The sequence below is a fragment of the Anguilla anguilla genome, chromosome 8 (genome assembly GCF_013347855.1).
Source record: "Anguilla anguilla isolate fAngAng1 chromosome 8, fAngAng1.pri, whole genome shotgun sequence".
Lineage (NCBI taxonomy): Eukaryota > Metazoa > Chordata > Actinopteri > Anguilliformes > Anguillidae > Anguilla > Anguilla anguilla.
In genome coordinates, this window is record NC_049208.1 from 34,489,700 (window position 1) to 34,507,234 (window position 17,535).

General features: G+C 44.2%; 1 protein-coding gene across 6 annotated transcripts; it reads right to left on the reverse strand.

The window, feature by feature from the left end:
• Positions 1–630: 630 nt before the first annotated feature.
• On the reverse strand, positions 631–16,852 carry LOC118234575 (probable C-mannosyltransferase DPY19L4). Of its 6 annotated transcripts, XR_004766687.1 has the most exons (21): positions 15,407–15,658; positions 14,341–14,490; positions 13,689–13,823; positions 13,303–13,427; positions 12,400–12,490; positions 12,160–12,281; positions 10,544–10,689; positions 10,026–10,149; positions 9,009–9,143; positions 8,465–8,596; positions 8,249–8,350; positions 7,935–8,008; positions 6,450–6,608; positions 6,188–6,307; positions 5,664–5,784; positions 5,386–5,442; positions 4,757–4,839; positions 4,030–4,162; positions 3,679–3,837; positions 2,213–2,867; positions 631–2,053 (listed from the first exon to the last, which is right to left on the reverse strand). XR_004766687.1 is itself a non-coding variant. In XM_035431199.1 (20 exons), exons 2-20 carry the CDS (start codon positions 14,483–14,485, stop codon positions 2,703–2,705), a joined length of 2,328 nt encoding a protein of 775 aa, XP_035287090.1. In that variant the 5' UTR covers positions 14,486–14,490; positions 16,830–16,852; the 3' UTR covers positions 631–2,702. The 6 variants fall into 6 exon arrangements, 5 of the variants coding, with proteins under 5 accessions (XP_035287090.1, XP_035287087.1, XP_035287086.1 ...); XM_035431199.1 differs by lacking the exon at positions 15,407–15,658 and adding an exon at positions 16,830–16,852 and having other exon boundaries at positions 631–2,867; XM_035431196.1 differs by having other exon boundaries at positions 631–2,867; positions 13,689–13,820.
• Positions 16,853–17,535: the final 683 nt, after the last annotated feature.

Genomic DNA, 17,535 nt, shown 5'->3' on the forward strand with positions numbered 1-17,535 from the left:
ACCCCATCAAACACCTTTGGGATCAACTGGAAAGCCAGCTGCGAGCCAGGCTTAATCGCCCAATCAGTGCCCGACCTCACTAATGCTCTTCTGCTCTTCTGGCATCTGAAAATGAGTACTGATTCTAATCCATTGTAATCGTTTCTGTGCTTTTGCTTTGTCTGGCAGGTTCACTATGAATGGAAGTAAATCCCTGCAACAATGCTCCAACATCAAGTATAAAGCCTTCCCAGAAGAGTGGAGGTTGTTATAACAGCAAAGGGTGGACAAACTCCATAGTAATTCCCATAATCTTGGATAAGATGTTGGATGTCAGGTGTCCACATACTGTTGGCCATGTAGTGTATATTAATAATATTGTGAGCATTCAGAGAAAATATTTTGTGTGTGTGTGTAAACCATTTAACTTCAACAGAAATGTACATGTTGTCATAAAGAATAGGGTAACGATATGAAAAGGTCAATGACAGGTAGTCCTGCAGGGTGGTGGGTAATTGCCCATAGCATAGTCCAGGGAGGGTGGGCTACAGTCAGCAGAGAATCCCTGTCTCATTACACAAGAGGGGCTCATTTTCTCCAATGACTGCACAGTTTACTAGGTGAACTACTGTACTGCAGAGTGAAAATAAGTAACAGCCCTCTGAAAATTTAATAGGGAATTCCAAAGTGAGAGGAAAAAGGAATAAGGGTCACATCAGTGTTTACATTTCAAAAATGTACAACAATCACATTTCAGAGTTAAATTATGCACTTAGCACACAGTCGTAAGTTAAGCCCCCACAAAAAGCACTAAGAAAATATAAAGCATTTAATTGCAGATTAGGGTTCATGGACAGTTTCTTTGCCATCATCTGAAAATACACTTAATGGTCAAATTCCAACTTCAGCCTACAAAAAAAAAAAAAACTGGCATTCACAGACGCAGGCCTTTCACGGTACAGTGACATGACAGCTCAGCAACATACGTAGGACATCAAGGCAAGTGAGACAGTCCCGCACAAAGTAATGCTGTTTGAGCTCCATTTTACATGACCTTATACTCAACATCATGCAAGACCTATTACAGTAACAATGCTTAAGGATGGCTGGGGTTTAACAAAAGACCACATGAGTAGGCCAACACTGCAGCCAAAGCCTTCGGTAAGGAAAAGTACATACACCTTTTTTGAGTAAATATAAAGAAGATGAAAGTCTAATAACCCTTGCATATAATACAATGGGTAGACTCTGGGCCAGCCTTCACTACCCATCAGGCTTTGAGGTGAGCGCCGCTTGCCCTCATTTGGCCTTTCCACATCAAACAGCAGATAGCCAGGTAGCACCGCAATCTATCTGGCCATTCACATTAAGCTCATGTGCAATGTAAAAATAAAAAATAAACAGCAAATAAACATGCATGTACTGACTGCATGTCTTCAGTATCAAAATGTGGTTTTACAATAACGAGGAGTGAAACTCTATTGACAGACAGAATTCACTGAATCACTTTCTCATACCTTTTCCAGAAGATAAGCACTGACGAATGACATGTTAGACAGGTCACTAGGCAACCTGAAGTGTCAGTTAGAAAGCATCTCCCTAATGACCAAGATGCACTAAGCAGTGAAGAATTCTTAATATCTCCTGTCATGATTTTTATTGACTATATAATGTAAAAGCATCAGAAACAGAAGGAAGAGAACGGTCTGTTTTAATGCTGTGAATGAAAGCATGCAGTTTTATTTAAATTTTATCCCCTTGGAGAAATGGAAGTCCTGCTTAATTTCATGACTGTGGGGTAATGCACTGACTTGACTTAGATCCTGATGCAAACAGACTACTGGCATCAATGGCAGACACACTCACAATCCCTTTTCCCCACACTTCTGCTCAAAAGTGAGTACGGTTCTTCACACTCTGTAATCCCCATCGAAGATTCACAGCTATTGAGCTGGAGGACTGCACTATGACTGCAGGCACTAGATCAACCACAGAGGTCACCATTGAGTGATAAGGTAGGGTTGCCTCCCTGGGTGATGCTAAGGCAGTGGTCTCCAACCCTGGTCCTGGAGAGCTACAGGGTCTGCTGGTTAAAATCAGCACCCAATTGAGACCCAAGACACCAGGTGAGTTGAGTTAACTGTGTAATCAACTGCTCTGATTGATTCATGAAGTGCAGAGTCACTATGAAAACCAGCAGACCCTGTAGCTCTCCAGGACCAGGGTTGGAGACCACTGTTATAAGGGCAACCGTACACTACACTGCAGGGGACTCCTTTCCATGGTCACAAACATGGTCACTGACATTAACACCAAAGAAGAACCTTAATAAGGGTCTCATGCACTCACTCACTCAAACACACGCCAGTCCACGTGCAAGCGCACACCTAAACATACACCGCCTTACACATACATCAGACTTCACACGCTATTACTGCCAAGGCCACGTGAACACGGCACAGCAAAGTGTGGAAGAGCACGTCCGTCTGACTAGCAACATTAACTACCTACAGTACAGATCCCAAGCCAACGTTCTGTAATACTGACAAGCACACCAAATAGTCTAGCTACTCTGCCATATTTGTTACAGCAAATTGTTCTGTAGAATGTGTCCCTGCCCCATTCAACAAAGTTCCAGAGAAGTTTCTCAGATCAGTTGTGAAGTATAATACCACAGCTGTCTCTATTCGTACAGAAACAGAGAAGTTGGGCCTGCAGAGCTCTCAGTACTGGAAGGAGATGACTGAGTTGACTTTGTAGACGTGGTACGAGCGGTTCCAGAAGACTCTGGTGAAGTAGTTGACGTAGGGGGAATAGTTCATCTTGATCTCGTGGCAGAACCGACGGTACTTGGAAAAGGCATACATCTCTCCTTTCTCATACATCACCTTGGAGGGATTCAAACACAAGCATATGCACAGTCAATGCCATACACCAAGATAATGCTGCGCTCTACCTGCATGATGTAACTCCGTTTTGGGCTTACCTCATTTGAGGTGGAAAATGTTACGTCAGTGTGTTCAACAACATATTTTGATGTTCACCAATGGTGATATCTCTGCATTGATTCAAAGAGGGTGAAAAAAAAATCCACAAACCAGAACTGCATGAATGGTTTTCCTAGTAGAATGGTAAATGGTAAATGGACTGCATTTATATAGCGCTTTTATTCAAAGCGCTTTACAATTGATGCCTCTCATTCGCCAGAGCAGTTAGGGATTAGGTGTCTTGCTCAAGGACACTTCGACACGCCCAGGGCGGGGTTTGAACCGGCAACCCTCCGACTGCCAGACAATCGGTCTTACCTCCTGAGCTATGTCGCCCCCTTAGAAGAATGTGAATTCTCCCTGCTGAATTTTGTCGCAGCAACACAAACCAACGATTCAGTCAAGGTGACCTTTTGCGACCTTCCTTCAAAAAGGTCACCTCGACCAAAAATGGCGATTCGTGTTGCTGCATAATAAAAAGGTGACAAAGGGTGATGTCACTAGAAAGGCATAAACGGCAGCATTTGATTTCACCTCATAAAGAGGCTCGGCCTTTTGGCAGCATGGTAATGATTCCGCTTTGTGGACTAGGGCACCGAGGATCGACTCCCCCGTTGGCTCTTAACCTCCTCCAACCCCTCCCCACCCCTTGCTCTCTAGCGTCATCCACAGCCGGGGTTCTCTCATTGGCTGGTCCGGGTGTGGGACTCACGTGTCCGTTGGAGACGTCCAGCAGGTCCTTAATTCGACAGCCCTTCACGGGGCTCATTTCGCCACAGAGCGTCTCCTCGATGATCACGTAGCTGGCCTTGTACGACGTCAGGATCTTGTAGATGTCCTCCGCAGACCTCATTGCATAGACCTGGTAAATCTGTGCGACATCAGCAGCAACGCGTGTAAGTGTTATGCGCATTTACATATCAGTTTCAACAAGGCAACGCTATTGCGAGGCCTGAGGAACTACGCTGGGATTAAAATGGATGAGGCCCTATGCGGTCCTTAGGCATATGCAGCAAGACTGGCTGATGGGTTAACAAGGAGACACACCACATGACAGACTTACATTCTCACTCCTCCTCAGCAGGTTGATGTCAGTGTAGAGGGGCAGGCTGGTCACGGTCCAGCCAGAACACAGCTTCACTGCCCCCATCAGCTGGGGGCTGCCTGCAAACACTGCCATCACTGGAGCCTGCCTCCTCAGAGGGGGAGGGAGGGGGTATGAGTGCGAGTACAAGAGAGAGAGAAAGAAAGGGAGAGGGAGATAGAGTGAGAGAGAAAGAGACAGAGAGAGGGAGAAAGAGAGGGAGAGGGTAGTAAGAGATAGAAAGACAGAGAGATATAGATAGATAAATAGATAGATAATGGAAGAATAACTCATTCTCTTGTTCTCTTTCTCTCTCTCTCTCTCTCTGTTTCACACACACACACACACACACACACACACACACATTTAATCATCTTTGATGAACACATTAGCCATGCTCTGGTCTGTAAAACTGTTTGTTCTCCAGTCCTGCACTCTCTTTAAAAGCACCCAGATGTCTATTGCCATTTTTATGTCACACCAGCCACAGTAGTCCCAATGACACACTGTTGAAATACTGCTGTTCCCTTGGTTTGAGGCACTGGACAGCATAGATATGTTTACCTTATTTAAAAAAAAAATTATATTATGTCCCTTGTATATCATAGCCCCTGTAATAAGATTATAATGACACTGCAAGAATGACGGTGAAAAAACATGAGTGCATCACACTCGGCAGTGTACGCAGGGCTGGAAATCTCCTTACTTGATCCAGTTCATCAGCTCTACTGTGTCCGGGTCGTGGAACTCCTGCAGCTCAGTCAGTTCTGCGATCACACGCGGGAAGTACTGCGGGGGGAGGAAACGTCAGGGCAAAGGGCAAAGGTCAGCGTCAGAGACACGGAGTCCACACTGCAGCGCCTGCTGCTTGCAGCCGACACACCGTCAGCTGGTATGTGTGAGGGCAGGGCAGGGGTAGGGCTCACTGCCCCGTAAATGATCTTTTTCATCAGATATACTGCATCAAAAGATCATTTACAGTGCAGTGAGCTCTTCAGCTGGGGTGGGTGTGAGAGCAGGGCAGGGGTAGAGCTCACTGCACCGTAAATGATCTTTTTCATCAGATATACTGCATCAAAAGATCATTTACAGTGCAGTGAGCTCTTCAGCTTCAGCTGGGGCGTGTGTGAGAGCAGGGCAGGGGTAGAGCTCACTGCACTGTTATACTGCATCAAAAGAAGAGGGCTATGAAATTATCTCCAGATATGTCAAAGCAGGAACAGAGCTCACAGCACTTAAATTATCTTTCTCATCAGATGTATCAGAGCGAGAGGCCGCAATGCTTTGAACAGGACCCAAGGTTACTTGAAGTTAACAATATAAAGCAAAACCCACCTCCCTCCACAAACTGAATCCAATGATTGTAGGAACGGCCGTACTCAAAATAAGAGCCTGTTGGGTCAAACAAAGAGGCAGCAATCAGGCAAGAGAAAATGCCTGTGGTGACTAAAATCAAAACACGTGCATAACTGTCTGGGTTTTAGACTGGGTGTCAGTGTAGTATAACGATTAGGGAAGTGCGTTTGTAACTCAAGTTGTGGATGTGTGGTTCAGTGCCTTATAACAGGGCTTTATCTTTCCCATCTCAAGTCCAGTGATGAGAAAGGTCTTACCAGGACCACGGGATGAACAGACTTCAGCTTTAACCACTTGAACACGGTCATCCACAGCTCCGGGGAACACACGCCGAACGCCGTGAACATGCAAACATAGGGCGTCCACAGGTACTTCATCCTGCAGCAGAGAGAGAGGACATCCAATCACATCACACCAGATTCAATATACATAACGTATGAGGTATGCTTCACACTACTAAAGCCTACATACATAAGAAATGCTCAAGAGCTGTGCATTATCTAACTGATAATGACAAGAAAATCGTTTTACACGGAGAAAGTGAAGTTGGCTCAGAAGCTGATCAAGGTGACCAGTAATTATCCTCAGTGCCAAAATTGCACCCCACTGAATCATTCTGGGCCAATGAGCATGAAACTGTTTGCAAAACAAGACCAAGACAGGGTTCCATCTGTGTATTCTAAAACTTAGTTGTTTATATTAATATTAATAAATGATTTACTTATAAAACTTAATTTTAAAATGAAAAAGAACACACCAGACGGACTTTTTTTAAACATACCCCTCAAACACCATTGCCAGCATGCCAAAAAGCATCGTGTGAAACACGTGGTAGATGACCTCTGGCTTCTCCCCTATTCGCCCATCTTCCAGCCTGATGTTGGACTTCATCGGTTCCCCACTGTCCAATCAATCAATCGGCAGGGACGTAACCATTCACACCACGGCACAGCCAATGAGAAACAAGAACAGGAAGAACAGATTCAGAATTTCTCAGCCCTAACAGCTAAAATACCGTAATTGCACTTGACCGCAGAGCTGACCTGAGCCTCCTGTAGATGGCCTGCAGTGTGGACAGCAGGCAGACCAGCAGCACCAGCAGGTAGAAGGGGAGCACCGAGGCCTGCGTCAGGCGCAGGAAGAAGTCCTGGCCGGGGGACTGGAAGCCCTCCTGGCACAGCAGCAAGTTTGGCACAAAGTCCCTGGATAGGACGGCATAGCGCAGCTCATACGAGCATCCCTCTTTACACAGCGCTGTTATTTCACCCCTTCTGCGACAAACCGACGGAAACCCTAAATGAACGCTTTATACATAGACCACCCATTTCAGGGCACCGTAATGTTTGGTACAGATCACAGGTGTTTCTGGTGAGCCGGGTGTGTTCACTTACTTCCTTAGTGCAGGTATAAGAGAGCTTTCGATGTCTAGTCTCGATTCCAGGCTTTTCGTTGCCTTTGGAGTCTGTTATTGCCGTTTGTCAACATGAGGACCAGAGTTGTGCCAATGAAAGTCAAGGAAGCCATTATGAGGCTGATAAATAAATAAATAAACAGTCAGGCTAGGCTAACCAAAATCAACTGTTTGGAACATCATTAAGAAGAAAGAGAGCACTGGTGAGCTCAGTAATCGCAAAGGGCCTGGCAGGCCAAGGAAGACCTCTACAGTTGATGACCGAAGAATTCTCACCATCATGAAGAAAAACCCAAACACCTGTCCTATAGATCAGAAACATTCTTCAGGAGGCAGGTGTGGATTTGTCAGTGACTACTGCCCATAGAAGACTTCACAAACAAAACTACAGAAGCTACATTACAAGATGCAAACTACTGGTAGTTCACTGAAAAAACAGGATGGCCAGGTTACAGTTGCAACGAAGTAGTATTTCAAAGCCAAAAACTGGAAAATTCTTCACAAGTTATTCACCCGAACTGAATCCAATTGAATGTGTTTCTTATTTTGAAGAGAAAATGTTAGGCAATTAGCCCCTGAAACAAACAGGAGCTGAAGATGGCTGCAGTAAAGGCCTGGCAGAGCATCACCAGGGAAGATACTAAGCACATGGCGATGTCTATCAGTCACAGACTTCAAGCAGTCATTGCATGCAAAGGATGCGTAACAAAGTACTAAACATGACTGCTTTCATTAACATAAAAATGTCTCAAACAATATGGTGCCCTGAAATGGGGGGGACTGTATAAAGAGTGCTCAAATTTTAATATTGTGAAACCAAAGTGTATAAATAACTTTAGATAAAAGCTGAGAATCTGCACTTTAACCACATATGAAGTGTTTGATTACACATCTAAAATAGTAGAGTACAGAGCCAAATCAATAAAAAATGAGTCTTTGTCCCAAACATTGTAGGGCTCATGGTAGAATTACAGTACAAACAACATCACTGAAAAATTTTCACCACAACGCAGGCATCTAACTTCTATATATGCATATTTTCACAAGCATTCTTCAAAAAGTCAATGTTTCAGGCTGAGTTGTATAACATGTGCAAAGGAATGTTGCAGAGACTCACGTTGTTGTGTTCAGTCCAAATTTAACTTCAAGGAATTTTAGCATGTGGTCGCTTTCATTGACAGGCATGATTTTCTGAAGATAAAAAGCAAATACACAACAGGAAATTAAAATGTGAAATGCAATGGCATACATAATAAAAATGAAAACATCACAACACAGTACTTTATACAGTTAAAATAATACAGCACAAAAGAATTACACGGAAAAGTGCTGGTAATCATTTCTAAATACCTATACATCATTTCAGTAAAAGCACATGAAACGTATAATGTGCATGCTCGCTGAACCTAATAGTGGAGGGGTGACCCTTACCTTCACCACATAGCTGAAGGTGATCCCGATAGTGAAGACCAAGTAGAAATGCAGCAGGATCTTCATCAGCCTGGCCACCAGGGAGCCCATCTTCATGTTGTGCTGAAAGAAAGGGGAGGGCGGACATTTTGGCTCATGAGGATGTCCGCGCTCTCGGCTTGGCCTCAAGGACTTTCGTTAGCAGCTCTCAGGCTGTAGGAAGGGAGTTGGCTCTACCTGCAGGTACCTGGCGACCGTGGAGCCGGCGAGGAGGCTGAGGAGAGGGGAACTGAGCAGGCTGGGGTTCTGGAACTGCAGCACATAGGCCAGGACCACTGAGCACAGGTACACCTTGTGAATGTCCGCCATCTGGAGAGCACAGGAGGAGAGCCATTTTTCATAAGTGAAGCTTTATGCTTTCTGCAACTGGAGCTTGATTAGCTGAGATGTATTTAATACATTAGATGACAAATTGTGATGATTCCTCTAACATAATAGGGACCGCTAATGCTGTGGAATATGCTGCATAACATACAAAGAATTTCTTCCACAGAAAAGTTTACCCTGGAGTCATACAATTTTTATGTTACAGTTTCAGGAGTTGACACAGGCTTAAAGTAGGAGACGGCGTTTCTGTTCAGAACTGTGTGAGGACATGCGTTGCGTAAAAAGAAATGATTCCACACAGAAAAGATGTCTGCGTCTAAAGGTAATTCAGTGTAATGATATCAGGACACGTAAGACGGCGTGTGCACTAAGGGCTGCCTCTCCTGTGAAGCACCTTGCGAGGCTGTACGAGGTCGAAGCAGTCGAGGAAGAAGAGGGCCAGGCCTTGGACGAAGAGCACGTAGTGACTGTACTCCCACATCAGGATGAAGGTGAAGGTGGAAGCTCCCATCAGGAGATAGCAGAACATCTGCAACACAAGGACACCTCAACTATGTGCACACACACCGTACGTATAAAACACATAGTGACTGGACCGAAGCCTGTGGAGAGTCCACAGACATATGTGTACTCCCTGTGATTACGAATAGCAGTGGCCACACTGGGTAATGAACTTATCCTGTAACCAGAAGGATGCAAGTTCAAATCCTGGTTAAAATACTGCTTATTGTACCATTGAACTGAAGACTCAATGGCGTAATCTTAGTATAAAATTTTGTTATTTATACAGGTAAGGGTATTTGCTAAGCAAATAAATAATGTCAACAACAATTTAAGCAATTAAAATATTTGTTTGCCTATCACAGTTCTTTGCAAATACTATATGACTTTACAGCTTTTAAAACAACTTTTAAATCAATGCAATTCATAATATTTTTCTTCTGAATTTGTGGGACTGACATACAGTACGTGCAGAAACCCCAAATTACTACATACTATTTTTCAATGGTAGGCTTTCCCTATCACTCCTTATGTACGTTACATAATTAAAAACTCAGTCTAGTGGCTGAACCACAGCTGTTGTCTGTAATATGTTGTCTAGTGGCTGAACCACAGCTGTTGTCTGTAGTATGTTGTCTAGTAGCTGAACCACAGCTGTTGTCTGTAATATGTTGTCTAGTAGCTGAACCACAGCTGTTGTCTGTAATATGTTGTCTAGTAGCTGAACCACAGCTGTTGTCTGTAATATCTTGTCTAGTAGCTGAACCACAGCTGTCGTCTGTAATATGTTGTCTAGTAGCTGAACCACAGCTGTCGTCTGTAATACCTTGTCTAGTAGCTGAACCACAGCTGTCGTCAGTAATACGTAGCAGGTTTTATGTAGCACGTTTGAATCTGACTGAAATCCCACCTCTGTTGCAGAGCTGTTGCGGTTCCGGAGGAATCCGGTTAAGGCCAGCACCTGGCAGGAGAAGTACGGCAGAGCCCAGTTATCTCTCAGAGGGATGGCGTAGTCCACTTTGGTCGTGTCCGGCCTGGAGGAACACAAAACACAAATAATAAAAAGTGCTACCTTCAGGAAGAAAGAACTCTCAAAAATGAACACACAGTGGAACAAAACAGATTATCAAAAAACTCCAACGCTTCACAATGTATGGGCAAATATGACATTTTGTACTTTCAGAATCTGCATTATATATATATATATTTTATACCCTGCTGTGAAATACATTTATATTTTTGAAGAAGTTCACATACTTGCACATACACAAAACATTTGTATTGCATTTTATTCCGTTCCATTTTACTCCACTGCCGTGCCCATCCACCATGAGACGATGGTGCAATGGGACGGACGGTGACTCTCCTGAAACGCTGCGCAAGATGGCTGAGGGAAAGGCAGCTGGCTGGGCGGCTGCTCCGGCTCACCTGTTGATGATGTACCACGCCACCGCCAGCATCCCCGCCACCCAGGTGCCGCTCATCACCCAGCTGGACACGAAGAGCGCCGTCACGTACACGGCCTGCAGGCCGAACACCACGCCGATGTAGAAGTACACCGGCTCGATCACGTCCTGCGACACGGAGGGCGAGATCAGCGTCACGGAGGACGAGATCAGCGACACGGAGGGCGAGATCAGCGTCACGGAGGGCGAGATCAGCGTCACGGAGGGCCCGACCGGCGACGCACGCAGAGCGCGCTCTTACACGAAGCGCACATTTTCTGACTGCGAGAAGAAGGCAGTAATACAAACGAATGGGGTATCCAAAGCCAAATACCATATAAGGAAATGCACAGATAAGGCATTGTGTACCCCCCCCCACCCCCACCATACTGAACTTTGATATTCAGAATATGACATGAAATAGAAGATGAAGGAATTGGAATTTCTGTGCACAAAAAAGCATGCTTTAATTTCGCAGACTCCTCCCCATCCCCCAGACAAGTAGTGTTCCGTCCATGTCCCGGTGTGCAAAAACCACAGCAGCTGTATATGATCTCTAGCCCTCTTAGAACACTCCTGTGTGCAGGTCCTGGTACGGGTCTGTGAATGTAGGCAGCAGTCACTGACCTGGCTCCCTGTAAATCTGGTGCAGGTCTCTGAATGTAAGCAGCAGTGACTGACCTGGCTCCCTGTAACTCTGGTGCAGGTCTCTGAATGTAAGCAGCAGTGACTGACCTGGCTCCCTGTAACTCTGGTGCAGGTCTCTGAATGTAAGCAGCAGTGACTGACCTGGCTCCCTGTAACTCTGGTGCAGGTCTCTGAATGTAGGCAGCAGTCACTGACCTGGCTCCCTGTAACTCTGGTGCAGGTCTCTGAATGTAAGCAGCAGTGACTGACCTGGCTCCCTGTAACTCTGGTGCAGGTCTCTGAATGTAAGCAGCAGTGACTGACCTGGCTCCCTGTAACTCTGGTGCAGGTCTCTGAATGTAAGCAGCAGTGACTGACCTGGCTCCCTGTAACTCTGGTGCAGGTCTCTGAATGTAGGCAGCAGTGACTGACCTGGCTCCCTGTAACTCTGGCGCAGGTCTGTGAATGTAAGCAGCAGTGACTGACCTGGCTCCCTGTAACTCTGGTGCAGGTCTCTGAATGTAGGCAGCAGTGACTGACCTGGCTCCCTGTAACTCTGGCGCAGGTCTGTGAATGTAAGCAGCAGTGACTGACCTGGCTCCCTGTAACTCTGGTGCGGGTCTCTGAATGTAAGCAGCAGTGACTGACCTGGCTCCCTGTAACTCTGGTGCAGGTCTCTGAATGTAGGCAGCAGTGACTGACCTGGCTCCCTGTAACTCTGGTGCAGGTCTGTGAATGTAAGCAGCAGTGACTGACCTGGCTCCCTGTAACTCTGGTGCGGGTCTCTGAATGTAAGCAGCAGTGACTGACCTGGCTCCCTGTAACTCTGGTGCAGGTCTGTGAATGTAAGCAGCAGTGACTGACCTGGCTCCCTGTAACTCTGGTGCGGGTCTGTGAATGTAAGCAGCAGTGACTGACCTGGCTCCCTGTAACTCTGGTGCGGGTCTGTGAATGTAAGCAGCAGCGACTGACCTGGCTCCCCGTAACTCTGTACAGGAAGCTGGTGACCAGCTCAGGGTAAAGGAACAGCTGCTCCACCGCGTTGATGGTCTGAGCCGAGACGGTCCTGTTATCCTGCATCAGCTCCTGCATCCCTGACACACAGCAACAATAAAAACCAAGCCATGGAAAAAAGTGTGTCAACAGACTGAAATAACATGCTCTTCCTTCCCTCCTGTTGCATTTAATAAGAAAAAACTCCTGCCGAGTTACCTCTCTCGAAGGAAGGTACGGCCAGCATGTGCTTGTAGTAGTAGTAGTAGAGGCCGCTGCCACCCAGGAAGGTGATTTCCCGTTCCAACTCCTGATGGAACACAACAGATTTACTCAGAGCGGAAGGGGCTATGGCCTACATCAGCGTGTCCCAACCGGTGTGCTGTGGGAAATTAATGTTTAAAACTGAAATGAAGAAATCCCATTCATAAAAGCCTAAATAAATGTCATTAAAATGCATGTGTACGTGTGCGTGAGTGTGTGCGCATGCATGCGTGTGTGTGTGTGTGTGTGGGATGGGGGGCTGCAGGATGTTTATTTTTTATGCCTTTGAGAGCGGTGTGTGATGAGATTCTGTACATTTGGGAAGTGTGTCGTGGAAGGAATCAGGTTGGGACACGCTGGCCTGCAGGACCAGGCTGGAGACAGACAGAGACACCCCGCCCCATCCTCATCTCAATGCGCTCCCTGACCACAGTGACATTTACACATCTACACATGGGGCGACATAGCTCAGGAGGTAAGAGCGGTTGTCTGGCAGTCGGAGGGTTGCCAGTTCGATCCCCGCCCTGGGTGTGTCGTAGTGCCCCTGAGCAAGACACCTAACCCCTAACTGCTCTGGTGAATGCGAGGCATCAATTGTAAAGCGCCTTGGATAAAAGCGCTATATAAATGCAGTCCATTTCCCATTTACCATCTACATACCCAGTGTGCCACAGTCTCACGCTCAGGGCTAAGACTAAACTATACGGTGGGAGTGGTTTTAAGAGCCAAGACACCGTGCCGAGCTCGGTTCAAAGCGCACCCAGAGGAGTACATGGAACAGGAAACAGCGCGATGCTGAAATCTCACGGGGCAAACATCGCGGCGTCATCTGGAACCGGACTGCCGAAAAAAACTCACCTGCCTGCTGGAGAACCAGAACTTCCTCTCGTGGTAGGTGGAGAGGTACACGGCGTACATCATGCCACACGTCACGGCTGCCAGGCAACCAAAAAACAGCTTCACCAACTGCTGGAACAGGAGAGCTGCAGGCGGCAGGAGGACGAATCGCACAACGCATCGCGTTACCATTACAACATTACCATTGTGATGCAGTTCTCTGGTTTCTCTGCACATAAAGTGTATGTGTGATAAACTGAGAAGGTCATTGATTAGAGGGGTACAAAATGGTAACGCTGCCTTTAAATCACTGAATCAGGTGTGAATCAGCGATACCACCAAATGTGCGCCTATATAGTGCAACCTTTACGACCCAATTAAAACCACAAAAGGCTATTTATACTCACATTTATCAGATTTACGGGGTCTTTTGACTGGGGACTGTTTCACGGAGTCTTCCGTCTCCTTATCCTTCGAGTCACCAGCAGTGTCTGAACCCCCATTTTCTGGACACTCCTGTCCCTCAGTGCTGCCATCTCCTGCTAAGAGGAAAAGGTGGACCAGCCAATGTATTTAACCACTCTCTTCATTCAGATCCAGCAAAATCTTTTAAAAAAGTGCCCTACATATTCACTCCTCAGGACAAAAACAGCATTAAAGATTACTTGTCTGTATGTGAAACATTAAAATTAAAATCTCTCAGGATCATGTGAGCACATTGCTTAATAATATCTTTCCTATAAAACTCACCATCTTGCCACTGTTGTTTTAACCACTAACTTGCCAGGGAGAAGCACAATACACTGATAATTGGTTTATAGCATAATAATTTTTTTTAACCTGCTGCTCACTTGTGAATCTTTGAATGTATTATAATCTGATCATCTGAGAGAACTGCTCAGTCCCTACATGCTCTGGGGTAATGTGAGGTCACATGCATGTCCCAATGACAAGATTAATGCAAAATGCTGAAGCAGAAAGGTCAGTTGCTGGGGGGAAAAAGCATATGCATAGATATAAATGCCATATACGGTATGCAGTATTGTTGATCGTAATTACCTGTGTTTTCATGCTCATGAGTTTGAGCAGCTGCAGTACCACCTTCCTGCTCCTGCTCCTGGTCCTGGTCCTGGTCTTTCTCTTTCAGAATATTCACCTCGGATTCTATGCATGTTTCTTCCTTCGAGTGTCTCAATTCTGTCATTTCCCCTGTGCACAAGACAAGATTTCTCTGGGATACTGACCGCTTCCAAAAGATAAAACACACAGTTTACTTCGAGCAGCTGATTCGAATCCAGGGAAGCATGGCATAAGGCCAATTCCTGCAGAAGGCTGGCAATGAAGGGAGGAGGAGTACCGTCAAAGTGATCTGTTACAACCAACTGCTGGTAATGCATTTATCCCAGTCACTTAAAATTTGTGTAGAAACTCTCATATTGCCACTAAACCAGTCATAATTTCACTGGCAAGAAAACAATGAAACATTGACAGGGGTCCTTGTTAGAATCAGCTAGTTCCTCTTTTACTGAATGCGTATTGTGCCAATAACACTAAACCTCCAGAGTGTCCTCACCGCCAAAAGCTTTACAAAATATATTTAATGAGAGCAACAGCCTTGTTCTGCATGTCGGAGTGCTATATTGTTACCTCAACAGTTTCATTAACAAAAAAGGGGTTGTTATTAATGTAGTTATAATTACATACGCTTGCAATTAGACGTTATGTTTGACACACTGTATATGAACTGTTACTGCGCAGTAAAATTCAGTGTAAAAAAGTACAGAGTAATTTCTAATGTTTGAACAGTCGCATCAGTCTGTGCATATGCATTAAAGGATAGCTGTGTAGGCTGCAAGCCAGTCACTTTTAGTAAACACATAGGCCAAATCATTGAACTAGCCCGGAAGCATACTGTCATCTGAGAGTGAAGGAGCACATAGCCTATAACGTTATAAACACTTTTGCATAACGTTAAAACGTGCAAGAGAATAATGCGCAAGCTAGATATTTTAAAAATTAAAATAATAATAAATAAATGTACCTGGCTAGCAAGCAAGTCCGCTAACCCGGGGTTTTCGACTGCAGAGTTCTTGAATAGCTGACGTTTCTGACTTTATTTCCTTACCGGTATCTAAGAAATTCATGGCAGCTCCATGTGTGAACGACACTTTAGCTAGCTAACAAGCTACAATGTCGAAACAGAAGAGGACAGAAGAATTTAGGGGGAATCCTTGTTAACTTCCTTATAGATTTTTTAAATTGTACTTGAGAATTGCAGTTTCATCAACTTTCAACCCAAATATTCTAAACGGTAGTAGTCTAGCCAGTATGGTAGCTTACAGAGCTCCGTGAAGCTGGCAAATGTTGCTGGCTGCAATTGGAGACTTCCGGTTAGAAGATTTCAAACTAAAAGCTCGGTAAATGCAATAATTTCATGCGAATTTGTCGTTTTTCTTCTTGTAACTAATACAGTTGGATATAATTACACATTATATACTCATATTTAAACCCATACACTACGCAGTCCTTTCTGGAAAACCACGTTCCCAGCAATTGTTGCTGGTGTTTAATTGTAGCCCAGCCATGCATTTCTATATACTGCCAAAACTAAAAAATGTTACCAAATGAAAGGGGGTATACATTTACTCTACAGACCCATATCTTCAAGATTATGCAATTATTTTCTTTTCTCTTTTAGAACACTCAATCTTACTTTATCACAAAGTTATCTCTCTCTAACCTATATACATATACACATTTATATAATTTATGCATTTATTCTGTATTTTTCATTGTTGAAAAAAAGGACTTTTGTGTTTTTAAAACTGGCTTCACATAGTGATGTTGTCTCATCAAGAAGATGGGGAATTACATTTAGTTTGTTCTTTTTATTCAAATATGCTTCATTAAATTGCACTGGAATTACAGGGACAAAGTAATCTAATAGTTTATCTAATAACTTTGGGCTATAGTATTCATTGCAACACAGGTCTTTGTAGATCTGTCGATTTGTAGACTTGTCTTTGTAGATTTGTATTTGTATTTGTATTTGTATTTGTAAACACCAGCAACAATTGCTAGGAACATGATTTCACAGAAATGATTGCATAATGTTATAGGCATGGGTCTGTAGAATAAATGTATACTCCCTTTCATTTGGTAACCGTTTTTAGTTTTGGCAGTAATCTTTAATGCAAATGAGCCTGTACTGAACTGACAGTGTATAGCAATGCATGGCCAGGCTACACTGGGATCGTGATTTCAAAGAAATTATTGCATAATTAAAAAAATATACATACAAAGTAATATCCCAGGCTTAATTTAAACCAGCCAAATAGCAAGGAAGTAGCTAGTAATTTAAACCAGTCAATAGCAAGATAGAAGCTAGCGAGTAGCTAGCGATTGTATACAAATTGTATCTGAAATGCTTTTACAAAAAGGTAAGTCTTTATCAAACCTCAGAAACAGTGGTTACTGTAATGTTATTCTTCGGGACTAATTAACGCTATTAACGTTAATTCTGTGCTTGTATTTTGATAGAAACTCACCGGAAGTTTTGACCGGAATTTATATACAGAAAGTCCAATTGTTGCTAGCTTCACGGAGTTCTGTTCCACTCGGTTCCACTATGGTGCATAGACAGATATATGTCTATGCTATGGTGTATCTTGGCTGAAAATACTTCCTCATCCGAAACAATTTTGTTTCATTGAAGCGCGTCCGTGTGCGTCCAAAATCACACAAGGTTCCTGAAGAAGTTACATTGAATATCAAGAGGTATATCTAAATGGAGTTAATTTATTAAGAACTATTTGCGTGAAATTGTATTTTATTGTTGTATCAAATGCTACCCTAGTCTTATTGCGTCCCTGGACCCCCCTCGTAGGTGTTCATAGCTCTTTTTACACGGTTGCAGAATATTTTCCGTAATCAGAACCGTCGGTGTTCCGAATAAGGCATGGAATAGTTTTCGTAGAACCATTTGGTGAAAATTAAATACTACGCCGAAGTTATGGTATATTCAGTTTTGTGCATCGAACGTAAAATATTTAAAAGAAATGTCTCTTGTGGTCAGTCCGCTTACAGGAAGTAAGTTTAATATACACACACTTCATAGTCGAAACGTGGGGACAGTTGAAGAAAATGAAATCATCAACATATTGAAATAGCGTCGTCTATAAGTTTAAGGCGCAACAGGTATTGGTCTGCTTTCGTAAAACGCCATTCGTAACAGGGCCCCAGAGTAGCCCTAAT

Excerpts from the sequence above, each read along its gene's own strand:
- LOC118234575 (XM_035431194.1), bottom strand. Across the intron at positions 8,597-9,008 it reads ACCTCGTACAGCCTCGCAAG|ATGGCGGACATTCACAAGGT; the intron begins GTGCTTCACAGG and ends TGTGCTCTCCAG. Across the intron at positions 4,840-5,385 it reads GATTCAGTTTGTGGAGGGAG|TACTTCCCGCGTGTGATCGC; the intron begins GTGGGTTTTGCT and ends CTCCCCCCGCAG.